Source organism: Papilio polytes, unplaced genomic scaffold (genome assembly GCF_000836215.1).
Source record: "Papilio polytes unplaced genomic scaffold, Ppol_1.0 DF824146.1, whole genome shotgun sequence".
Classification (NCBI taxonomy): Eukaryota; Metazoa; Arthropoda; class Insecta; order Lepidoptera; family Papilionidae; genus Papilio; species Papilio polytes.
The window spans coordinates 2,299,513-2,326,808 of NW_013525058.1; the positions used below are offsets into that span (position 1 = coordinate 2,299,513).

General features: G+C 34.6%; 1 protein-coding gene across 1 annotated transcript; it reads left to right on the plus strand.

Moving 5' to 3' along the window:
• The first annotated feature begins 2,507 nt into the window (after positions 1-2,507).
• On the plus strand, positions 2,508-27,233 carry LOC106111898 (transcription factor Ken). Its single transcript, XM_013294095.1, has 5 exons — positions 2,508-2,859; positions 22,917-23,099; positions 23,434-23,554; positions 23,736-24,224; positions 24,357-27,233. Exons 1-5 carry the CDS (start codon positions 2,789-2,791, stop codon positions 25,278-25,280), a joined length of 1,788 nt encoding a protein of 595 aa, XP_013149549.1. The 5' UTR covers positions 2,508-2,788; the 3' UTR covers positions 25,281-27,233.
• The last annotated feature ends 63 nt before the right edge of the window (positions 27,234-27,296 follow it).

Sequence of the window (27,296 nt, forward strand, 5' to 3'; positions counted from 1 at the left end):
TGTTTCGGGCAATCACCGAAACGGCTTGGCCGATTTTAACCGGACTTTCACTGAAGGGTAGCTGACATAGACGGGCATATAGGCCACTATTTATCTTAATATTGCGTGGACGAAGCTGCTAGCAATATCTAGTTAAAAGTAACATTAATAATCGAAAGATTATAAAGACACAGGTAGTAACAATTGTTTACTAAATTAATGATATATTTAAAATGAATAAACCATAAAGGTAGTGACGATAATAATGAATTATACACTGATTTAGAAGACTAAAAATTGTTGTGTTGTCATTGCATAGAGTACAATAAAATCCACAGTAAAACATTAATACCGTTTATATCATCTCTTTGCGTGAAATAAGATTTTAAAGTCAAAATAAATACATGTACAATGCACGTGGCTAGCGATCTAGGTGGAGCCAACAAACCAGTAATGCGTTTCGAAATCACGCCACTCTATTGGCTTGTCTTTTCGAATTTACTCTGAGGAAATGTTTCCTTCATAGCCACTTCAAAGTTCAGCTCATCGCATTAAAGTGAATATTTGGATTTATTTAAACATTAAGGTTCATAATTATGTAGTTATTCTAATAATAGGCAATATTTTTTTATGTTGAATACAGATATCTAAAATATTGACGTGATGTCATATCTTTATTCGAATACATTTTGTTTTTGTCATATTTTAAAGTAATCGTATTTATTGTTTCGTCATCTCATGCGCTTCTTTCATTTCGTTGAATAGTATGATTCATATTTCGGCAACGTTGCGCAAATATGGTCATTAGAGTAAACATGACAATTTTCTTAGTAACTAATTAAATTGAGAAAACGCGCTAAAATTAGACCCAACTCTGTACTATTCATATTTCATTGTGTATTAAAATTTGCAAAACACTAAATAGACTATTGTTCCGTGTTACAAATGAGAATGAAGTGGCCGACAGTACAGTGACGGATAGACAATTCGTTTTATGACAGTTCACTATTAATAATTAATAGACAGCTCTTTATCTGTTCCATCGAGCCGGTATTATTTGAGAAATACCAAACGGTATCTACGTCGAAGTTAATTTTTCCGCGAAAATAGGAAAAATAGGCAGGCAGAAAAGACGAATCACCGAACTGGGAGCCTCGAACTATCTTAAAGAGAGATATCAATAACATTTTTTAATATAAAATGAAAGAGTTTAAAAACAAGACGCAATTAATGCGATTCACACAGAAACAGATCATGAGGCATTTATGTAAGCCGCTTCGGAAGATATTTGCGCAGTTATCCAATCGTGCTCACTAGACAATGAGAGTGTGGAAACGAAAGTGAAATGCTGTTACGTTATCAAAACGGAACGAGTCGCTGCTCGCCTCGTTTTAACACATTTTAAATGTTTTGTGCCGTTCGCGAGTTTCATTTGAACCATTTATTGTCATGTAATGAATTTTACTAATCAGTAAATGTATAGCGTTATAGTGTTTTTTACAGTAAAAAATTGTTATTGTTACGTAAAATGTGAAAGTTATAAATCTACATGCTTATAATATGATGAGTTACTCATATTTTTATGTTAATAGTATTAACTTATACGCATTTTAATAAACATTAAATTCTATTACACATTCATAACGTTAATAGCGACATACAAAAATAAATTTTAATTTTGATTACAATTTGATTTTTTTGGCTTTATGTACGGAACATTTTAACCGGACATTTTGAGTTCCCTGATTTCCGAATTGCATCACAATGTATAAAGATGTCATTTACCTACTTATTCACTTAACCCATCTTTCCTTACATTTCTTCACACGAAGTTGCGCAAAACACTTCCTCGCTCGTTAATTTGACCGACTGCCCACGCCCGGAACGTGTCAAACTGTTAAAAACATTATCAACTTTCGTTGCATCACCATTGTCTTCGACAACATTTGTACCGTTTCCGCAGCTGTCATCGTTTGGTAAAACAATTTAATCGCTGTTATACTAATTAACTTTGACTAGATTTACATTTTGTTTTGTCCTCGAACTCGGCCGTCTTATCGTATTGTGTTAACACGCTGATTTTTACCGCCTACATAATAAGTTTTTTATTAGGTATGTGATGCGCAAAATGTTCAATTGTTGTTGTTTATGGTCTAGAAAATCTTATGAATCGTATGTGCCACAGTACGAGATCGTGATCTTAAACAAACGTGTAATATGAAATGATCGGTTGTGGCGTAGTGTGGCGGTAAGGCGCCGAGTAGGTACCGGGCACCGGCGTAGGCGATGGCGGTACACATTGCAACGTGCCGATTCAACTCCAAGGTCTTTCCTAGTGGAAGAGAACGGAGTTTCCTGCGGCCGCCTATCTCTGCGCACACAGACGCGCGCACGTGCACACACGCGCGCACGTGTCGCCATTCTTTGTGTTCATTCTTTCCTAGCTACCGTTGCGAGGCGAGGCATCTTCTTTTTGTGCCGTCCGGCGGCGTTTGAAGCCGGAGCCGCAAAGCGTTTCGTTATATAGGCGAGGGCGATGCGCGAGCGCGCAGTTACTGTGTCACTGGAGCCCGCGCGAGAGGTGGCCTGCAAGGACTGTGCCGCGCCGCCAACCTTTTTTTCTGTGCGTGCGATGTTTTCACTTTCGTCATTTTGACCGGGCCAGTTTGATTTGACGTCGCTCGCGCACGGACGTGCCTAGGATCGGCCGGTGTGATAATCCTGTGATCGCTGGTGCTTCGTATTCGGATTGTTATTGTTTTTTTTTTTACGTTTTTATTTGTGAAAGAAATGGCTGTGATGTGTTAATATGTTCGACAGCAACGTCCTTTTGAGTCTGTACAATGAGATTGCGAATAGAAGTGCACTACAGTTTGCAAGGTGAGGATTTGTTTATTTACTTTTATTTTGATTTTTTCTGCGGACGCGTCGTGGGAGCGGGTATAGGGCAATACGGGCCGGGGCCCGGGGACGGCGGGCACAACCTTGTGTTTAATGAACGCACTATTCGACGCCTCATCCGCCTCTCGACTTCGCCTGAGCCTCGCTCGCCGGAGAGGTTAATAGGTTCACATTAGATGGTGGTTTGCGAAATCGACTGCGCTCAGCGCGCGGACGCGCCCGCGCCGCTTTTCCACGCTCAGTTTCGCGCGCATTCGACACGCAAAATATTATGCTCGTTTCAGTACAAAATTAAATGTCTCCAGTGTAAGATTTTTTGTTAAATCTTTGACTAAGATACATCCGCTTGGATCATTCTCGTTGATAACACAAATATTTTTATTGTTGATTGGTGTGTGTATGAACACATGTACCTATTAAGTGACACAATGTTTTCCCTTGGGTTTAATAAATACATAACATAATGATAATCCTTAAATTAAGTCCTTCTACAAACATACCTTTTTACAAACATCTAAATTTAAATTTAACTTTCAGTAAATTTTCCAAAAACAAGAAAATGTTGAATTCGTTTGTTTTAACTCGAATGTAAACAATGATAACAATCATTTGCATGTTAGTTAATATTATTTATTATTATTAAATGCCTGGTAGTGCAGCTTGGTCATATCCTTATAGAGGTAGTAAAAAAAATCATGAACCAGAATCTCAGAAGCTTAATTTTATCTTATCCGTTTCTATGCATAACTGTCGGTCGGTACCAGGATAGCATAAACGATGAGGAGCTTTATTACAAAATCGTATCTACTATCAGGTATTATTAATTTATCTTGTAGTCTGCCGTCGCTACCGTCCCGCCACCTTGAAGATTTCATTCTAATCTCTTCGATAAATATTTATTTTCATTTCAAAATAACAAATAATCATAGTAACGGATTTACGTTCGATTTCATCGAATGATAAACTATCGTAAACTATTAAACTTTGATTACAATAATCTCTATATTATAAATATCGTGAAGTATGTAATGAAGTTTACTGTCATTATTAAATTTACATACATCCTGCTCGACACTTTTATAATAAATATCGTGTTTATATTTACAACTTATTATTGCTATTGTTTTTATTTATTTTAAAGCTATTTGAACCAAAAACTATGTTTAATTATTATTATTATTTCCGCTATCATTTCAATATTAGTGATACATTTTACATCGAACAAAAATTAGGTTCGTTCAACAACAAATCGTTCTTAATCGATTTAATATGCACATGTCAATACTTGTAAGAAATAAATCCATGCAACATTGTTAAGCTTATTAAAAATAACTCTAAGTGCATAATGTCCACATGCCCGTAACAAAAACAATTTATAAATATTACGTCACTTTTGTGGCTGATCAACTGCACTAAACGTCTGTCTCAATATTACTTTTCGAGAAGTTATTAAAGGGCTATATTGTCCTTAGACATAGGCTTCAATCCACAATCGAGTAAGGCAGTTTTAAATTAATACCCTGAAAATTTATCCTCGCTGTGTTCTTTTGGAGACCCTTGTACTCGACTATAGTTTAGTCAATATTCTACGTGACCGTTTACCTGCTAATGTAAAATATAATCCGGTAATTAAATACGATAAAATCTCATTTAACACCTTAATTGAAGTATTTAAATGTGTCTTTACGAATTTTTTCCCTACTTAGTTACTACGTTAGTTTATGTTTGTTTTTTTCCTATTATTTCTGATTTTGTTGTGTTGCTAAGGAATAAATTTTATTTTATTTTATTTTAAATGTTATTGGTACGCCAAGACTACGGTCTTTACTAATTGCAAGATGTAGATATCGTTTCTGACGAAAAATAGCCCAAGCAATTAGTTCTTTCTCATTTGACAATTATCAACGCAATTGGGTTATACGGTTATTGAAACGTATTATGTTTTAACCCAAATATATATTGTTAGTACATCAATTAGTTTAGAATCTACCAGAAAATGGTCTTAAAAATGCTATTTATAGCCAAAAAATCAATTTCCACTTTCCTTCCATTTAGTGACTACCTTTATAAATATGTTAATTTAAATATTGACCTTTTTAATTGCATATCCTATTCAACGAATATCTATTTATGTATATTTAAACTCTCGTCGAGTTTTATTTTAGAAAATAATTAAACATTCTGTTCTGATGAATATTGCATGACTTGATGAATTATTGAATATATCGATTCAATTCATTTTAAAATCCAAGTATAGAATAAATAAATTGTACAAAAGTATATCCGTGTAGTTCCCCTATCGGAGTACTGCATTACTTTAATCCAAGAAGATATGTCTATTTAAATACGGTAGTGGTAACCCACACTAACCGTCACGCCTTTGTATGTAGTGTAGTTTTGTGTAAGCTAGAATATTACTTTTTACTCACTATTCCATACCTAACAACCTTCAATATCGTCTGATTGTAAACACATTGATAAGAAACTTTGTTACTGTAACGATAAGAATTTTTGGTTCAATTCAAACTTTAAATACGAATAATTACATCGTACTTTAAAACGACTTATCAAATAAATTTTAGTGAAAACGTTGCGTTTTTAATACCTTAAGGGCCTGTCACACTACTGACTGAAAGATGCCCAGAAAGCTCAAAAGTGACAGTGTCAGGTAGGGTAACAAAATCCGATATTTCCATTACATATTTCACCCGTTGGATTGGTATCAGAAAATTTACAATTTGGTGGGACATTCCCTAAACCTTTAGACTATTTACGATACTAATTTTAGTTTAATTATCCCAATATAGCATCGATTCATAACAAAACAGATCTCAATGTAAAATGTTTTTTAAAAAATAATTATTGATATTTTTATTTTGTGATCAAAAATTTAATTATCTTTGCGTGTGGTTTTCGCGGGTTAGGAAAACCCCTTTTATTTCGCTTTTACTATACATGTTAGCAACAGTTATTGAATAAACACAATTGCCTACAAATTCGAGAGATAAATTAGACGATGAAGTCATAAAAATTCATAAATGATGTATGAACTATCCGAAATAAAATGTGTTTGAAATCCCAATAGCGGTTTAGGTAATGTATTTAACATTTGCGTTATTAATTTTGTATTTAATTCAACATTACTACTCGTATATTTATCGATGATAAATTTTAATTGAAGAATACAAATATTTATTTATAAAACAAAGTATCATCTTGTTTTATCTTAAATCTTAATATTTTAACTTTATATTTTGATATTTTTGTATAATTTATAAAGGACTAAAAATCCAGCGCTTACAAAAGTATTTTTTATAAACATTAACGAAGTAAAACTACATTTTCTGTTGTAAGAAACTGTTTACTATATAAGTTTAATTTACAGCGAAATTTTTAACGGTAATTGTAAAGATATGTAAAAAAAAATTTTTAAAATAGTAAATTGTTCAAAAATAATTTTAAGTCTTAATAATCTTATACTACTTCCTACTAATATTATAAATGGCAATTTAGATGGATAAATGTTTGTTAATACGTTTCTCTAGAACAGTCTGGAAAAACACATAGGGTACTTACTAATATGTTTTTTCATGCGCACGTAATCTATGGTGACAGCTAGTTGATAATAAAAATGAAATTATTATATAAAGTTTACTACAAATTATAAAGAACTCTAGGTTTATTTCAGTCCGTAGTCGATTTGTCGGATAAAGATATGTATGATGTACAAAGACATTAGAGTTCACCTGTCCACTATCAAGCCGCTAATAATAGAGAGAACTGCAACCGACGCCGCCTGTACTCCTAATTTGGATTTAACCAGACCTAAATTGATAGACCATCTGCGATCTGTCACACATAACTAAAGTCGTAGGTTTATATTAGAATCCCTTACTGTCTCAATCAGAAACTAATTAGATACTAAGGAAGTTCCTTAGTGATTCATCTTATCTGTACTAATATTATACAGCGGAAAGATTTGTATTTTTTTTATGGAATTGAAATAACTCAAAAAACTATTGAGCCGATTTTAAAAATTCTTTCACCATTAAAAAGGTAATTTATCTGTGAGTAACATAGGCTATATTTTTACTTATTAATTTCACGCGGATGAAGTCGCGAGTAACAGCTGGTATTACAATATAATAGGGAGAACACTTAACGAGTATTAAGTACAGTTTACTAAGAGAAATCTAAGCAAGGTAATTGAAGTTGATTAAAACACATAAATCGCATTTTAATTGCATAAGAAAAATCAACTCCAATAAGACTTAATAAGATTATTAAATTAATGTGTTTACAGATCGATTATAAGATATTGAAGTTCCAAAGTACACAGACAACAAAAAAAATATGTAACTCGAAATTTATTTTAAATTTTTAAAAACAATTATTTGTATGAAAGTTAGTTATTTATACAATAAAGTAGTATAGTAGGTAACCTATTTATTATACTATTAAAACATCAAAACATTTATTATCTACACGTGCTACGGATCTATTTTTCGCTGTTTGTTTAAACTAATTACAAAGGGCTCGTGTTTAACAAGCTAATCTATCCGTGACAAATACATACGCTATTAACCGCAAAATGTTACAAATCACCAATTAGTCCATAGTACAATTATTCCATTACTTTCCTGTAAGAGTACCTTCATAGAAACAAACACGAATACAAAATAACATTAATTACAAGGAAAATTATTGATTTCAATTAGTTGTATGCTTCCGCTTCAATTCGTATATATGTAGGTTGTTTTCTGTGTTTATGATACTATTATTAAAGGGACATATCTAAGAAACATATTTAAAGTGTAAAATGTCAACGTTTCCTTGGAATCAATGGCATTTCCCCGCTGTAACTGAACCCTTCACGGTATTCCCGGCCAACAATGCCACGTGTCGTTGGCAATTTCTCAATACGACTACGTTATTTAATATTTGACCTCGACTCTAAAAGTTCGAGTAAAATTAGATAGTATAATATTCACGTATTGTTATGTTTGAACGGTTTTTAGCTTGTTTTTTTACTTCGGAAGTTTGAGATACATTCTTGTGTATCCTTATTCTGATCATATATTCGTTTTGTGTCAAATAAACAACATTATTTGCTGTATTTTTCCACAACATAATACCAGTAGCACTAAGTACCAGCAATAGCAAGGAAGGTCACGAAATATTAAAGGAAATATTCAAAGGCAATATAAATAAACTTCAGAGTACGAATTGAACGCTCAAAGAAACTAGGTTTACAGCGTCGGAACACAAACATTTCTAAAATTCTAAATGCAAGAGCCGAGTGCTCAATGTTATGTCGCAATCGGCATTTGCTTCATGCAAAGTCGGCATAAACATTTTCTCGGAACTACAAAATTAGTCGGCGCTAGTTGACCATCCGGCGAACGATTTGTTCTCTAATTTCTTTATATGTATGCTTGACATTGGACTGAATTAAAAAAAATGTTATCAGCGAGCGCGGTCGTCAGTGGCCAGTATTGTGAAATGTTTCTGTGACAATTACACTACGACTGCGGCCGACATGTTTGGTAATCGACTAATATTAACTAAATTGTTTTAGCTCCATTTTTTAATCTCTAACAGAATAAAAAGCATATAACTAAGATATACGCAATTCTTTTTAATTAAATCGATTGTTTAATACATTGTATCATTTTAAAAAACAATTGTGGTAAATAATATTACGTTTAAGAAATGATACTATCACCGCATATAGCTTGTTATATTAGTAAATCGCAATTTAATGTTCAAAAGTAGCTACTGGCTGATTGTGACGGTCATCGTCTATTAACACACTTAACAAGTTCCAATTCAATTAGACAGTCTATCGGCACAGAGGTACGTTTGTGGTTTCTCCAAAGACATTTTAATGCACTTGATACTTGAATTATCGCCAATAATGTTTTATACCTTTAATATTCCAAGTTTAACAATTTACTTGTAAAATGTACTTTCACTTTTTAAAATGTAATAATATTTTGTCTGTTAATCCTCAATAAACGTAAAGTTCAATAGTAGTAATTGTTTATTACAAGGTACCGAAGCGAAGGTCATAAAGTATTCCTTTTGCACTCGAGTACCGACAGCGCGGGGAACAAACTAGCTCACGAATCACGAACACAAAAAGATGTATTGTAAAGTGATCATAAAAGTTTAGAGCGGCCACCGACAAATTAACTCCCAGCCCTTTCTCGTTCCTGGCGGCACAAATTACTGAAGGACGTTCGAACTGGGTCACTTCGGAAATAGTTTATTGTTATCGGCTAGTCTGCGCGCACGCAATGCACACACGCACGTGTGTATTTCAAACGCTCACGCACACATGCACATCCGTTTCAATTAGGGTTCGCACATCCTCTTACAGATTCTAAATCCTCTATACCAGTTAACCTTCGCTTTTCAATAGCATCTTCGATACCTGCCGAGTGGCGAGCGGCGAGGCTGCCCGCTCCTAGCTTCCGCTTTCGTGTTCAATTTGATAAACTCACTTTCTTAAGGTCACCTAGTCAATAAAATTGAAAAGGCGCCGGATTTATATTTTCATAATACCATTTGAATGTTCTTACCGGCCAAAGGCCATGTTTTGATTTGGTATTTTTATTACGGTGTTATCCTTGTGTTTGATATTTTTTGATTAACGATCTAATGCTTTCATTTGGCCCTTTACATTTCAATCTCGTTTGCTTCTATTTGAATAACTACGACAGCTATGTCCCTGTTAGAATTTATGTGTCAAAAGTGTGTGGAAAAATTACTTTAATTAAAGCTTCAATTTATATCTAGTTAAGTCACCGGTAGGCCGCATTCTGTTATTTATAACGATGTATCTAAAAGAATATTCATGTTTTACCTACTTTGAGGTAAAATATACGCAACAGATTTTTCTACGTATATACATGTAATATACTCATTAATTTGCTATTTTCATGTCAACCTTTGAAGCCTTGAATAAGTCCATAAATTAATTGCCGTTAGTTGTCGAAGCAATAAAATAGCCCATCTACGCATAAATCCTGATCGTTCAAAGTTTTATAGTCAATTCGTTCGGTGGCTAGTAGTTGTAAAATAACTCAAATGCCTCAAGGCTTCTAAACAATAACGAACACATAATGTAGGAGGGCTTGTGTGGCGTATAGATAACGCACAGACCTATCGATTTGGTCTAGCACATTCACAGGCTTACAAATCTGCGCTGACATCCGGAGTAGGGCGACAGTGCGTGTGTGGGACACCAACACATTCGCGCTTTTGTTCGTGAGTCTCTTTGACATTCGTATTCGGCGCCCGCGCATGTAAATAACATATTCACGCACACACAGGAGTACATCTAGTACTAATACTGAACGCTCGTGAACGAAAACTCACGTTTCGTTCGTCGTGTAATGTATTTTTAGCGAAATGTCTGTGTACGGATAGGTCAGTTACTATTATGACTGAAAAAATTGATAAAAGCAACGCCATATTGTAATGAAAATAATGCCAAATAATTCTCAAACACAAGCATATTTACAAGTTCAAAGAAAGTCAATAAATAAATGTTTGTCTGCGATTTCTTTCTTATAAGATTTTCTGACAATTTTATAATTAAGAAATATCATATTCGTTAATAAAATATTTGCCTATTTCATAATAATCTTATGAAACAACAAACTTATTATTTAAATTAAAAAAAAATCGTTAGAATATAAGCGTGAGTTTGCACTGCGTAAAGACATAAGAGGTTGTTTTGGCCAGTGTTTTGGGTATAGAAACCAACGGTATTATTATGCCATTTACAATGTGAGTTGTTGGACAATAATATTTTTTATCACGGATGAGTCACTCAGTGTGGTTTAGCACAAATATAGGAATATTTAGTGTCGTCGGAAGAAAGACCGACATTGGATCATTCTCGAATGCGGATCATGATTGGCGTAATTTATTGTTTTGTATTATTCCAGACCATTTTGTAGTTATATTAATAGAAATACGCTCTTTATAAGTTTGACTGATTTTAATCAAATTTTAAAAAATGAAAAATAAAATAGAACAGAATAATTAACAAAGTTTACTTTTATTGTATTTATTTTTTTAAATTCAGATGTATTTATGATATTAAATATCAGTACATAATAAGTTTGGCAATGTTAATAAGGTGTAAAGTCAATTTTTTTTCATTCTGCAGCGATAAAAATGATATCCAAAAATAGTTCGTGTTTTCTACGTGGCTGTTTTCGTAATCAACCGAATGGTATGTCAAACTTGCATAAATATCTTTAAAATCAAGGCGTTTCGCCATTTTTCAACCTTAGTGTTAAATACCAAGTATGACTGATACAAATATGCTAATAAAAAACGTCAACTGTCGGTTTAAATCAGATCTGATTAATTTTACCAAAAAAATAAACAAGGTGAGCAAAACATGTTTTAACACAAGCAGAGTAAATTGAGATAATATTTTTCTATCGTGTTTTAAAGTTGACAAAATAGGAATGTAAATAATAATCTTTTGCATAAATCAATATAAAATTGCACAAAAAGCCAATTCTAAAGACTGTTTTTACCTTTTTGTTAATCATTTGTTATATTTCTACAGTTTGCTTTTCCACTTTTCAAAAATGTTCTTTAGAATTTGGGTTCGTTTACTAGCGTGAAATCGTCAGAAGCGCAAGTAAAGCCTTGCTTGGCGCTTGTTTGCCGCCGTTGTGAAAGAAGATAACCATCGCAATTACAGCACATCTCTCTCACTTGAGCAATCTTTATACAAACATTTCATTAAGGGAAATAATAACAATCGCTCTTCGTGCTCTTCCTTGATAATTTTTATTTATACATTTTCAAAATAATTGTCTTCGTTATATTCTCATAACGGACGTCACTGATTGTTTTCACACCAAAATATAAATAGCTTTAAACTATAGTTCTTAGATGACAGACCACCAATAAAAAAAAATGTAAGCATTAGAAAGCTATGTCAAATCATCTTAACGTTATTTATTACGAACATTGTCATATCTTGATGAATAATATAAAATCATACAACAAGATAACTGAAATGTAAATAAGAACTGAAGCTTGAGCTTGAAATTTTAAAAGACATCAGTCAACGAGGAGCAAATCAGGCTCGCTTATCTCCCGCACCCGTTCACAAGTTTGATTTGAATATTTGACTTCGCTGATAACTCGGAAATTGGGACAGAGATTGTATTGTGACCGGTTGCAACCCGCTGGAGGAATCTCGCTTTGCTTAATCTTTACTTAGATAGCGATTTTTGCGTCATAAGAACTCGTTTCACTAAAGTACTTCTTTTGAACATGGTTTCTCACAGCTAATACGAGTTAGGCCACTAACGTTATTTATGACGGTCACTATTTTCAACTATTTATCCTCCATATGGCCCACTACATAGTGAAAATATCAACGGAAAATTGCGATTCAAATAAATATTTCTCAGAAGTCACGTAGTGGCGTAAAAATGTTTTATCCTTCTTATGTTTACTGATTTGCATGTCGTTACGTTGTTATTTATCACAAAGTTTTCCATTACATTATTTTCTTTCGAATCAATATCACAAACATACTGTGTTTGTACAAAGCAAGTACTACTAAGTTGAAAACAATTGAAAGTAATGCAACTAACAAAGTTGTACAAATGTACATTATAATACGCAATGATCTTTCTATCTAACTGCAAACTTATAATGAAACCTGGGAATGGGTAAAAAAACTTCTCTAATTGTACAAATTGCAAAACAGCGAACACCAGTGAGATGTCTTAACGAGTTAAAATTAGCCCGAAAAAAATATCACGTAACAACGATGGACGTAAAAGCAAGGAAATCAAAACCGAGTCGCTACAACAGTTACGTGGTTTTGTTACGTAAAGCCTTTCGTATACTTTCTCTGTCAACAAAATTTAGCGTGAACGTTGCGCAACCGACGAAATGGCAGCCGAGTACATTTCATCATTCGGAGTTCCGACGCCGGAGAGAAGATCACCGCGACGTATATGGAAACGAGCGCTGATGAAATGTGAAATGCGAAGATGATTCCTCGAGACTCCTTTTATTGTATCGCTAGATGATGTAATGTTGCCTGCGATGGGCTTCGTGACAAATGTACTGTGAATCATTTATATTACTAGCATAAATTATTTTCCATTACTTTTTATGACGACAAGAAACCGACAGCACTATTTGCGTATCTATATTGAAGTTTAATGAATTGTCAATTGTTATTTAATGTGTAATTAATTATTTTCTCCAATTGCCACCAATCGGTTAAGTATTAACGCTTCAGTTTTCGTCGCTGAGTGTAGATAAAACGCAACACAAAAACTTTTATCAGCTTGACATAAATAATTTAAATTGATACATAGAGTTATACTCGTTATCTGTACAGTAATCCAATTAATTTAACCGAAATAAATTTCGTATCAATTTAAATTGGTTTATAATAATAAAATTGTTAATAAATCCCAGCAATTCTTAAAAACGTTAAAATTAAGGTTCTTAGAACTTGTAAAATTAAGTGAAATCATTGCGATGTTTTTTACTTCCAATCGATTTAAGATTGGAGTTGTCTAAAGAAATTTAAGTCTTATTAATTTTTACCTAAAACTTGTTCGTGTATGAGGTAACTTTCTAAAAACTGCTCGAGTGACCTTGAAATAAAACGCTCTTACAAAACTGCGGCCGCTCGCCGGCCCTAGCCCCCCCTCTACTGCAGCGCCGCGGATCTACGCACGCCGCACGCCGCACGCCGCACGCCCACTGCGACGCGCTCGCGCACGTGTATCTGTGTGCTGCACACACATGCAACACACGCACACTACATCACCACACGTGCGCTGCGCTCGTTTCTGTGTGCGCGCAAGACAGTAGAAAGGAGTGGTGAAAAATCTAATCAAATAAATTTGACGCGCGTTGCTAGCGAATGTTCACAATGCTCCATTTTATTCAACATCACTAAATCTACGAGATACTTTTTAAGGAGAAAGACTTCTCGGAACGGAATGCGGATAAATGGGACAAATAACTGAGTCACAATTGACGTTTTCACTCGACATGCTGTTGAGAATTTAATACGTCAATGAGTTAAGGGAAAATATAAGTAATAGCGTGATTATGGTGTTTTTTTCTAATATTATGCTTAGGAATGTAACAATTCCACCGCGCATTGCCTTGACGTAGCCTCGCTAACAAACACACACCCAAAAATTCTAGCAGTTTTGAAATCACTGCCTTCCAAATATGTGAAATCCTTGAACGTGCAATGTGGGTCATGACCAGGTAGCGATATGTCTCGCAGCGGCTATTAGCATAGAGTGGTGCGCCGATCACGCCGGTGCGTTGCGCAACTCTGTTGACTTTCATCCCGAAGGTCAAGAGCCATCCTATTTCAAAACAGACCTCGCCTCAAGTCTGGTTCACCTCGGACCATTCGTAGACGACCATTAAATAAACGGAAGACTCGATTAGATCGACTATTATTATATTCATATTTTTAAATCATCTGCGTTCTATTGCCGTTTGATAATTCGTGTCTTTTGATTAATAGTGTTCATGCAGTATAGCTTCAAGGTCAAACGATTTCTCGCCGTGGGAACCGCCCGTATGTAGATGATTTAATTCATCATAATTTAATGTAATCACACAACAAATATTCAAATCACTGCCGGCAGATAATCAAATTCGACCTTTTCTTAGACACGTTTATATAGTCTTTTACAGACACATTACTCTCGAAATGTCAACTACAAAGTAATCTATACTTTGTTACAAACCAAAAAAAAGAAAACAGAATATGGAATAAAAGATTTGTATTTATTATCTTACTAATCTAACTTTTACTATATCTTTCGCATTTATATTATTAATATGAAGTAAGTAATAATAGTATGATAAAGATTAGCAGGAAAATATCTCTTCCTCTCCGACCATTTTTCATATTATGAGATTGTTAACGCAAAGCCCTCTTACCTTTAAGTAAGGATCCTTTGTAACATTAATCTAGCTACAAAGCAATTTTTTTTCATTCTCATTTTAAAAAGTGCATAGTAACCTACATTGCGCTTGTAATATTATAAATGTGAAAGTTTAGATGGAACGATGGATGGATGGATGGATGTATGTTTGTTATAGTTTGTAGCTTAAACCGCTGAACGGATTGCGATGAAATTTGACAAAGATGTAGAGGATGGTGTGGAAGAACACATACTTAGGCGATTCACTTTTGTTTCTTTTAATTGCACGCGGACGGAGTCGTGGGCGAATGCTAGTATAGAAGAAACTCAAAAACTACAGGACAGATTACAAATCACCAAATCTGACAAAATGTAATGAACACTACACTCTAAACCAAAATGAATAGAATCAGTCTATTATAAGATTTTTCAAAGTGATATACCTACTCGTAGTATTCTCAGAGACGTGACTAATTGTTTATCTTTTAAGACAAAAAGGTAGTTTCTCTCATTCTTACCAACTATTATTAAAATGAGTAATAAGTATTAAGAAGAATAATACAGTACTCGATCCCTACAATTACATTCCCATAACAATTGATTGCATAGAAGCACATCTTTCATATTAAACATTGTTATGTTTATAGAAAACACGTCATAAATGTAAAACGTGAAGTAACTCAAAGTAGTACATTTTGTTGGTAGAACAGAAAATAAACGAGAAAAGGAAAGAATATAAAAAGGCATGTCGCCAAAGGTTTTAAGACGAGCACGTGTAAACTAGATTGACAGTAAATTATAGGTACTCATAGTTCAAACTGTAATATCTATTAGGTGTCTAACAAATAGGTCCATATAAGCTCTAAGACTATAGAATAATATAGAAATGTCCTAAGAAAAATCCATTTAAATAAAACTTATTTTTATAACCAAATTGTCATAAACTATAATTTTATGAATAAAATTATGTCAAAATACAATATTTATGTTACAAAACATGTTTTTATTTAAATATACAAAAAATATGAGATTCACGTTTATTAGTTTAAAGAACAAAAACGGGTCAAGAATAACTTTTCTATAAATCATAAGCTTTTATTACTTCATCTCAGCATATGAAAGTAAAGGACAATCCACTTCAGTAAAGACGTCTAAAGGTGCGATTTCTATGCGAAAGCATGTGCCACAACAGACAGCATTATTCTGCAGTCTTCTTTATAATAGTCGTAGTTGTACTGTTTGTCGTGTGTTGCATCCCATGAAATCGCACCTTAAAAGGTCCAAAGTCGCCTTGCTGGACGCGACACAAATGGAATACAATAATTGATCACATATTTACATTGTATTTAGATTTAACACTTGCAGGCAAACGTGTGAAGGTATTTTTCATTAGGACAAGCATCCATTGTTACCTTGGATATTCATGCAGTTATAGACAGCATTTGTTTATTTCTATATTTTAATTTTATATGTTGTGCTTCCAGTTCGGAAACCAAATCAAATCTTAAGAAACTTTATAAGTCACGCACACTTAACAAGTCATGTATATCTCGTGATGTCTTCGCTGGCTCAACTTTTTATAACAACAAATTTCAAATTCACAAAATCTTCATAGATAATTCAGATCAATAGAAATACTACTTTATTTGCGTCTACAACATCTCATAACAAATAGGCTCATCATGATAAATGAGGTGTTATAAAAAATATTAGAAAAGTACTGACTTGAGTTCCGAGTGCAAAAGTAATTTTACACTCAAAATTTCCTCCTAAATTTGTTTACAACATCCGTTAACAATCTGGCACAAGGGATCAATAGTCAATCAAACGCAAGGCGAGAGTAACTGCGGGCGCTATTTTAGCATCATCGAAGGTAATATTCATTCTCGCTTTCGGCCCGACACTCTCACGCAAGGGTATGAGGTAATGTATAAATAAATACATTTGTCAGTCGCCAAAGACATACGCTCATCGTCAGAACATTCCCACGTTGAGGAAACTATCAACAGACCAGCTACTAGAAGGTACATTTTTCAATTATTACTCATGATTGATGGATCGTTGGTTAATTTGCGTTAGTTCAAGCGAGCCTTTTGAACGTAAATAGGAATTAGTCGTCAATCACCAATCTTGTAATTTCATACTCATAAACACAAATTAAACATGACAATTTGACACCAATTACATAAAAATAGGGTTTACACTGTCAAATAATATGTGCAAATCTACAAAAACCATTCTGCCATTTCCGTCTATCCCGATTCGAACATTTTTTGTAAAGACATCTTTCAAGCATGTTAAAAACAAAAGTTCCATAACACAATTTGTCTAAACATCGTGTTTAATCATACATATAAATTATGTTAATAAATTGTTAATGGTGTGATTTACATAATAAGTGTGATATACGAGAGCGAACTGAGTAAGTCATCAAATTTGTTTTAAATATGGTAATTGAGCAATAGATACGAATGAATGTAATAATAACGTAATGCGAGGAAACTCGACGACGGCGCGTAAAAAAAAAATTATCATAATGACAATGATCTCGGTCGACATTAACATAACAATTTTAGACAGTTCCTTGTTTTACTACGTAAAGAAATTATCGGTCGTTTATCGTTTCCCACACACGCGTGTAGTAAACAAGATAGCTGAGTTGAGCGAGGTGTAAAAACAGACTGCTATAGCGTCGGCTCGCTGCCCGTTGGTGATGCATCGCGCCAGAATGGGCTTATGAATGAGCTGGCGTTTGTTGTGGATCTGGCTTACATAACGTTCGTGTGTGGTGCCGATGCCGCAAACGAACGAATGCGACACGCAGCACCGCCGCCGCAAACATTTCGTCCGAAGGCCGCGACACAAAGCGCGCCGCATATCGCTCTCCACGCGCGCCCCGCGATTTCCTGTTTGACGACTATCGACTTACATCACTATCGTTTTCTGTCAAGCCCGCCTGTTAGAACCTCGTAAAGGGGTCTGGCCCGTTGCTAAGTACCTTTTTTCAAACGTCATTGAGCATACCGGAATTGTTATTACGGTTTCATATCTCGAAACTCTTCCTTATTATAAAAAAAATCGACTTCTGTGAGCTCGCTGGTCTGGTTCAGTTGATGTTACGTTGTTATGACAAGCATGAAGTATGCTATCGATACTGTCGCGAATTTCGACGAGCGTGTAATGAGCGGTGGTATGATAATGGACATTTTAATAGAATCGATCGTTTAAGTGTTGTAAGTAGAGCGTGAAACTGTCGTTGTATCTGTTGACGCGTCCTACAGGGCTGTGGGATCGTACGCCATTGTACGCATCGAAGCATGCTGCAGTACTACTCGGCTAATTGTTTTATGCATTCTTAGCTATGTGATTTATTGGTTCCACGGCCGCGGCACGCTAGACCGGCCGGGGCGAATACTTAACTGAATGTTCACGTCATTTTGACTTAATTCGATTTTGTCATCTGTGAAACATGTATCACATCACGGCCTCTTGATATAAAAGACATGTTTATGAACTGTTATGACTTCGTAATTTAGGTCACCTTAATTTTATTACTATTTATTATTAATAAGAAACGCTAAGTGTCTTATAGAATTGTAGGTTGTAGTCTTCGATTGGTACAATGATGTTTTATTGCTATTTTGATTATTGATACCATTACAAGTCTTTAGTTATTTCAACTTTCATTATGACCTTGTTTCAAAAGAAAGTGTATTTATGCAAATGAATACCTCGACCTTCACTGCCACATGTCAGCAAACAATCAAATAATAAAATTTAAAATACAAGCGCTAAGGCCTCTTGAGTTTATAAAAGTAAAGAAGGTGTCATTAAAATTTTACTCTTACTTAAAATTGGAATAATGATAGCGTATTTAAACTGGGAAACCCACAGTTCACATTGAAGAATAGCAAGTCGTATAACAGATGTTTTAATAATATCTTAAATAGATTAATAAATCTAATAGTTATCTTAAGAAATGAAAATAGCGATTACTTTTTATTCATAACTTAAGCATTCTTAGTCTATCTAAGAACTAAATGTCTTGCTATTCGCTATCCAACTGTAAAAAACTTATCTGCGCATAAAAGCAAGTTAATATGAATAAAATATAAAAGATTCTTATGTACAGAGTACAATTTACTTTTTATTTCCGCATGCTTAAACTCTTTTTTTTATTTATATGAATAAAAAACCAGTTTCATAGTCCAGAAAACCCCCATTTTTGTAGCGAGAAACTGACTACAAAATAACTTGCTATGATATTTAAATATAAAATTGAACTTAAAATAATGAACACTGTTTCTCGGCTCTCGAGCATCTATTCCTTAACAGTTAGGAGTTATAAAAAAATACACATATACAAATAAATGTTACATTTTGATTTATTACACACTTGCTTTTGATTACGACTTCGTTCGCGCGGAATTAATAAAAATGTGGTAATCAATATAGCCGACGTTACTCAGTGACACCTTTCTATTTTTTTAAATCGTTCTAGTAGTTTATGAGATTACACATCTTCTTTTTAGTCCTAGAATAGACAGTTAAACTTATATACTTATATTCACCTTTAAAAAAATATAATGAAATAAAATGATAAAGTATTGTAAATACCAATTGCCACTTGTATTCTACATTTTCGTAACTTTCAATTATTTAGCAAGAGACGGGGAAAGTTGGAACTTTTTTCCCAATCCTACGCTCCAGTAGTCCAACGGTGGCGGTGTCTTACAATTTCATAGCTTGCAACATCAGTATCGCGAAACGTTTCGCAAACTACATTTAATTTGGCGTCTACAATCGCCATTAGCCTTTGTTTCCGGTACTGGACATCTCAATAGTCTTATATGTTAAGGTAAAGCCTAAAATATTTTATCATTTTTGGTTTTTGATTGTTTTTCGAGAATTGTTTGGTGTGTGTTAATATAATAATTTCATCGTTGAAATATTTACTACACTCTTAATTTAAACAATATAAAAGCGTACATTTAAATTGTGTGTGTAATTTGCTTTACGCATAATAAACTGTTTTAACTCTCGTGATTACAATTACCGCGGACAAAATGGACGGCGCCACTGTCCTCTCTATTCCTCCATTTACAATGACACGCTGTCATAAAACCCATTAATGGTAACAATCTAGACTCCTGTATGGTTCTAGTATACGGCCCATAACTCAACATGACCATTCTAGGTTGGTACGCGGTTAATTAATGTGGGTTGAATTATGTAACGCGGCGGGCGTATTTCTTTTATGACAACCTTGAGTGTACACTTGATTCTTGATCAGTAATTGAGATATTTTTATTGCTTCTTGTTTACATTAACATCTAGCTGGAACGCTTCCTGATCGTTTTGAATATTTGCTTAGCTTTAACGAGCTGTGGCAATGTATAATTACTTTCTATGTTTTAACGCTTTGTTTACAAGGTTCGAAAATAATTTTGTTAAGTTTTTTATAAAACTAATTGAATGCTGTTTGACGATTTTAATTATTGACGCGTTGAGCCAGTTTTTATATCTAGATACTGATACTAATAAGTTTTAAAATACAAATTATATCATAATTTATTTTGACAGCTAACCTATAACAATATGTCAATATCAATCAATTCATTGTGATAACTATGTTAGCGAGATATCAATTAACTATCACTAGGTTTTTTGTTCTTAATATAATTTAAAAATATAATTTGTATCAATTGTGCAACTGAATCACCTTCGTAACCAAATGAGTAAAAGGCGACAAAAGAGATTGTGTTTAAATGTTTCCGGAATTATGTTTACTGAAAAGTATCAGTGAAAGTGAAATTACGTGTTGCTCACGCGAAGGCCGCCCCTCTTTTTACATTGAAAATTGGTACAAAAAGTTAACGAACAGTATTGAAAATTGTTTTGAATACCGGATCGGATCTAATTTGCATAATTCCTTTGTAATGGCTTTGTGCGCCATCTGTGATGAGACTTGCAAAATGTTAGCGCCATCTAGTAGAATTATTGATCCATATTGATTAATAAATTTCCCAACAGATGGCCTAATAACATATTAATGTTCTAAATAGTGTACAGATTTTGTTACTCATTATAAATGTGTTATTTAAGTATTATTTGCTTTCTTAAAAATTTTCTATGACACATGCGACAATCATAAGTATTAAAACCATTAATAAATGCACAAATATTGCCAACAGATGGCGCTATAAACTAATTATAGCGCCATCATTTAGATGATTATTATAGACCAACATATATATGTTATATATGGTAGCCTAGCAACATGATGCAAAACTGAGTTGCAGTCACGTGTGGTTTGACACGAACAATGGCGGGAGAGACCGTCACGCAAGCTGAGCTTGCGCCGCTATATACAATTCCTTTATATTATTGCTTTTTACCCCGGGTCTAGTTATGCTAAAAATCAGTCTGTAAACCTTCTGGAATAAAAACTGAATATCCTATGCGTATATAAGTAACAACTATGGCACTTTCAAGAAAAGAACATACGCACTTAAAGACTGGTGATACATCTTCGATTTCTTTAGCGATGCGGATGTCCATGGGTGTCAAAAAAATTAATATTTATACTTTTAATGTAAAAAACAAATCGACAAGAGGTTTAATAATTGTCATAATTTAAAGTTGAATATTTAAAAATATTCTCATACTTTAAATAAGATTTAAATTGTATTTTAATTCAAACATAAGTTCATTGAAACAAGATAAGATGAATACGAGCATGTAATATCAAAAACAAGTGAAACTTGGCCTTCAATTAGAGTTTAATATAACTTAATCGACTCGCTCCGGCATCGGCAGAGTAATGAAACGCAAATTTAACACGCATTACCTAGTTTTGTAAATCTCGTATGCAAAACAATTTAATTTAAAATAATAATTTAACATTTTTTATAATTATTTCATAGTAAATATCAAATAAGCTATTAAGGTTGATCGGAATTATAACACTTTTTTTTAATGTGACTAAAAACGATTTTAAGTTGTTAACGTGCCAAAATAAAAAGTTCTTTCAGTTGAATCCTTTTAAAATTCAAAAATAATCGAGAACCACAAAACGTTACGAAATGCCGACAGAGGTCGCAATTGAGATCATCGCTCTTTTCTGCGCCGAATACTTTATCTTTGCATTCATCGGCAGCTAACCTTCGCAATTAAATATGACTTTTGAGTAAAATAGTGCAACAATGGCGTCGTTTGCCGACAACAATAAGCGTTATTCCGCCGCAGTCGACCTCAGAGTCACTCAGAGTTACTAAACACCGACACGACACGAGAAGCGCTCGCTAATCGTCATTTAAACGATCTCTAGACTGTGCAATGCGTTATTAGCGTTGCGTTATGCCGCGCTGCCAAGGTTAACTTGCATCACGCTTTCTATCACCCCACACCTGGACCACTGTCCCCGCTTAGCATTCCGACAGTGTGACGATTTATTTAAATTCATCTCACCTCTTAACCTTTTTAATTTGATTGAGAAATAACCAAATAAAAGAGCCACTATTGTTTTAAGAATTCACAATTGTTTTTTAAATGAATGTATTTCAAACGCTGTCAGATAAATTGAAACATCGATCAGTTCGTTGGCTGCAACCTTGCCTTTGCATCGACGATTTTCAGTAAGATACTAAATGAGATACTAATGAACCGTAAAACATTATGATGGACCTCAATACACTGAGATTTCTCTAGTTTATTAGCGGTTGTATCGTGCGTCAGACTATGTGTGGATCACGAACGTATCGCAGAGTTCATCACTATTGGATGTTACGATCACGAAAAGCAGAAACTTGCCCTTGTTTACGTTTTCACAAACCTAATTTACCGATTTAATAGAAGCTGCAACGATAGCGTGTTTATTTAAAAATCGATCGTAATAAGCAAAATTTTAAACATCTTTGAATGGAAATTAAATTCAACAATTATCTACTAATGCTTACCGTTTACGGCTGTATGCGTACCTAGTTAATGTGTAAGAAATAGTATAATGTCTTAACATAAAATTGTTATACAGCATAATAAAATGCCTAACGTTTGGTTAATTTTGTTGTATAGTGCTGGAATGATGGGCGAGGGCCTGCTGACTCTGACGTACGGCAAGCACCACGCCTGCATCCTGAACGAGGTGGGCGCGGCGTGGCGCGGCGCGCGCTACTCCGACCTCGTGCTGGTGTGCGACGACGCCGTGCCCCTCGCCGCACACCGCATCGTAATGGCCGCCGCCAGCCCCTTGATAAGGTATCGTCTCTAAACACACACGACTTCATAGACAGACATTTTTCATCTAGCACGAACTTTCACGACTTCGATCGTATTAATATCCAAATCATCAACACGTCTTTCTTCCATCGATAAAGATAAAGAGGAAACATTTGTTTTGTGTATGTATTAAAATAACTCAAAAACTACTGCACCGATTTCAAAATTTATCGGACAAAAGTCGCTACTAACTGCTAGTTAGCAATAATGACATTTAAAATGATAAAGCAAGAAATGAGTACGGAAAAGTCCAGAAAAATGATGAGTTTACTATATTGTTGATGTTCTAAATCTATAACATTTGATGTTACAGAAAAATACTTGACGATACGCCATCAGTGGAGAACCCCGTCACGATTCACATGTCTGGCATCAACAGCACGCTCATGAGGCACCTCCTCATGTTCCTCTACAGCGGACAGGCATACATTGAGGTTAGTTTACTTTGATCATAATTCTAATCTAGTATTACAAGTAAAAACAAAATTTACATTAATTATTGAACATGAAATAAAAACTCTCAAGATCAGATTATTAATGTTTCCTTAAACTTTAATGTTTCCTAGAATTTTAATTCATTCATAAACTTATTTCGTTTTTCTCTTAATTTTTCAGTCTGGAGAAATCGATGATATGCAAGAGCTGTTTGAATTACTAGAAATAAAATCTGACGTTTGGAAATCAACTAAGGAGCGACAGCAGCAAGAAGAAAGGAACAGATCGTGCGACAGGTTAAAAGCCAAAAGTCTTAAAACAGATATAAACAGCAATGAGAGCAGTAAACACGACGCACCTTCAGGATCATCACATTCAGAAAGCGACAGAGTGACTCCGAGTGCGGGATACAGTAAAGAGAAAGAAAGGGAAAGAGGCGATTCTGAATCAATGAGTATAAAGAAAGAGACAATGTCCACGAGTAGTAACGATGAAAGAGACGAAGATGATCCAGACGGAGAGAACAGAGGGAAGGAATGTAGCCGGCTGTCGAGCCGGCGGAGAAGTTCATCGAACCCCGTAAACTTATCATTGGCAAGAAACTCAGAGAACACCGGCAGCGAACACGACGATTCCCAGGACTTAGATGTTGAAACAGTCGCGGCAAAGGTAATTATAATTTTCATCTTACAGAAATATTCGTGCTAAAATAGTTACTTTTGAATTCTACTAACTTTTAGAGGAAAATATTATACGGCACAGTGTATTATTAGTCACTAAAAGATTATTTATATTTTTCAGAACATCGACAGGAGAAGGTCGACATCTTCCAGTCAAGAGGATCCGCCACAGGAAACTGTATACAGAAGACAACTGCTAAATGATCGATTAGGAAAAGGCATCGAAAGGACTAAAAGAAAATCACATTATCTTGAACCTCCCGAATTGGATTTGCGAACAGTAAAATTGGAAGATCAACTTAAACCACCCGATCAAGACCTTATGACATTCGTACAAACCTCGCCGGAAAATTATGTCGTTACACCACATCGAAAAAGAAGACCTGGATTTCACAATTCACCATCACAGAATCCACCATTCGTATCGTTTCCCCCGAGCTACTTAGAAGAAATGGCACATTTGAGATACGCGCAAGGACCAGGCGTAGCGGCCGGAGTAGCCGGTGCGCGGCTGGGCACTTTCCATCCGCTAAGCGCATCGGCTCCTCCGTATTTACCAGAAAGGAGCGCTACTCCGCCGGCTGCGGCGCACGAAGACGCCCTGAAATACCGCCCTCCCAGTGCGGGCTCGTGGGGCCCCTGGCTGTGTCAACCACAGATGGGCGGAGATGATAATATTTCAACTGAACATGAACAAGGGTCGAGCAAACAAGCGCCGGTTCGGGAATATCGCTGCGAGTACTGTGGTAAACAATTTGGAATGTCTTGGAATCTCAAAACACATCTGCGAGTTCATACGGGTGAAAAGCCATTCGCTTGTCGGCTCTGCGTCGCTATGTTCAAACAGAAAGCACATTTGCTGAAGCATTTGTGTTCGGTGCATCGTAACGTAATATCGTCGAGCGAGAACGACGGGCGAACGAATACACCGGGCCGCTTCAACTGCTGTTTCTGCCAGCTGACGTTCGAAGCGCTGCCGGAGCTCATCAGACATCTCTCGGGTCCTCACAATAGTTTGCTGCTCAGCAAGAACTTGCACGAATGACGCGCGCCCCCGTGACGCGACGACGCGCGCGCTATCGGACAATGATATTTCTCTCGCTGCGAGAGCTCAATTGTGATATGTGTTTAAAAGGATATTACTTTAAGTGTTTAGTTCTAAGATAAGTGAAATCGCAGAGCGATACTCATACCGGGGCATTCGCAGTAGGTGACTGTGGATGTTGTTACATTATAAATAATTTAAAACAATCATGTTTGCCGCATGGGTCCAAATTGTTATAATTTGTTTAAAAATTATAATCCGGGACCAATACCTTCCGAGATAGTATTTATTTGAAAGATGTATTTCATTAGTTTATACATTAATTTAAAAGCCACCGACACATTAATTCCTTAAGGATAGAAAATAGACGTCGATGTCAAAGAAAAGTTGCGAAAATTGCACAATTGTCATTATGCGAATGTTACGTGAACTACCTCCTAATTTAAATCAGCGATCGTGAGAGCATTGGCCACATCTTGGTGGTTTTGTCAGCATTGACTTTACACTTACAGCCAAGTGTTCAATATGTCAATGTAATCTAGTCAGAATTGGAACTTTTATAAATCATTGTGTTGTTCATTCACACATCGACATAACTGTTATGGTTCAGTTTAACACGATATATCAGTATCTTACCAATATACGAAGTTAAATTGATAATTTACAACAATCATAGTCGAAAAATTTAAGTAAATTTCGCTCTGTTCCAACACACATCTGACTCGATGTTTCGCAGCTTTTCAACGACAAATAAAATCTCAACATTAGGTTTTATCATTTATGTACGTAACTTCTAAAATAAAGAAAAAAAATGTGTTCGTAATATTAAATTTGTTTACGCCTTATACTTTCGTTTGTTTGTGCCGATATAAATGCAATGTGGATGAGCACCAAAGATTTGTAAAGCATTAAAAGTGAAGCATGTTTTGGTGTTTACGATTAAGAGAAATTATAGGGACCTGAAATGATTTTGATTTGTTAAATATAAAGTAGGTACCAATAAAATAATCTCACGACTGTAAATATTAACTTTCCTCTTATCTCTAACTACTTCGTAATTCCACTGCGAGCTGTCGTAATAAATACCTTTCTATTTTTATATTAATTTACTATTTTAGTATTAATATCGAGCTTACCAAAAGCTATTTTCGAGTAAACTTTTACCGATATAACGTTTAGTATTAAGACCTTGGAAACCTTCTCTCGAACACATTAGTATCATGGCCAGTTATAAATACTAATATTAGATAAAGCTGTATGTTCATGTTTTCGAATACTAAAATTCTACATAAGAAATAGAAAGTTGACGCTTGAGGCCAAATATTACAAAAAATTGCGTCTACTAACTCAACTCTATCTTTTCTCTAATACTCATTTTATAATGCGTATCGCGATATGGCAATAAATGTGAAAATGATTACCGAAATTGTTTACTCCAAGAAAACTTTAGTTACCAACGTGTTGTTCAAACATTGTAAACGACAAATGTCGGTTCGCTTTAATTTATCATTCGATCGTTACCTATTTACCTGATTTTTGTTTTTTGTGTTTTGTTTAGCGTCGTTTATTGACGTTGTCTTTGTAATTGGGGAACAATTTAATGTTAAGCATTGTGATGTCAAGGTATCATTAGATTATTCTATGTGATATAAACTTGTTTTATTGTAAGCGCAAAGAGAACGCTGTCTTCCATTGCGTTTTCCATATTTTCGACGTTTTTTACTCTTGTACATATATTTTAGGTTAAGTGGAACGCATGACAATAAAGTCCTGATACAAAATCCCTGCCGATTTTATACGTAATATGAACAAAATTATTATACTTATTCGCTATGAATAACTACAAGTTAAGCTTAAGATGTGATAAGCGATAGCTGGCTATACAAAACAATGCAACTTAGTTTCCTATTTAAATGTTATAATATTCAGTTCTATTAAAATTTGCGATAATTAGAATTCAAACACTTTTTTGTTTTCTTTAAATCAAGTACAATATATTTTGGGGAAGATAAAAAA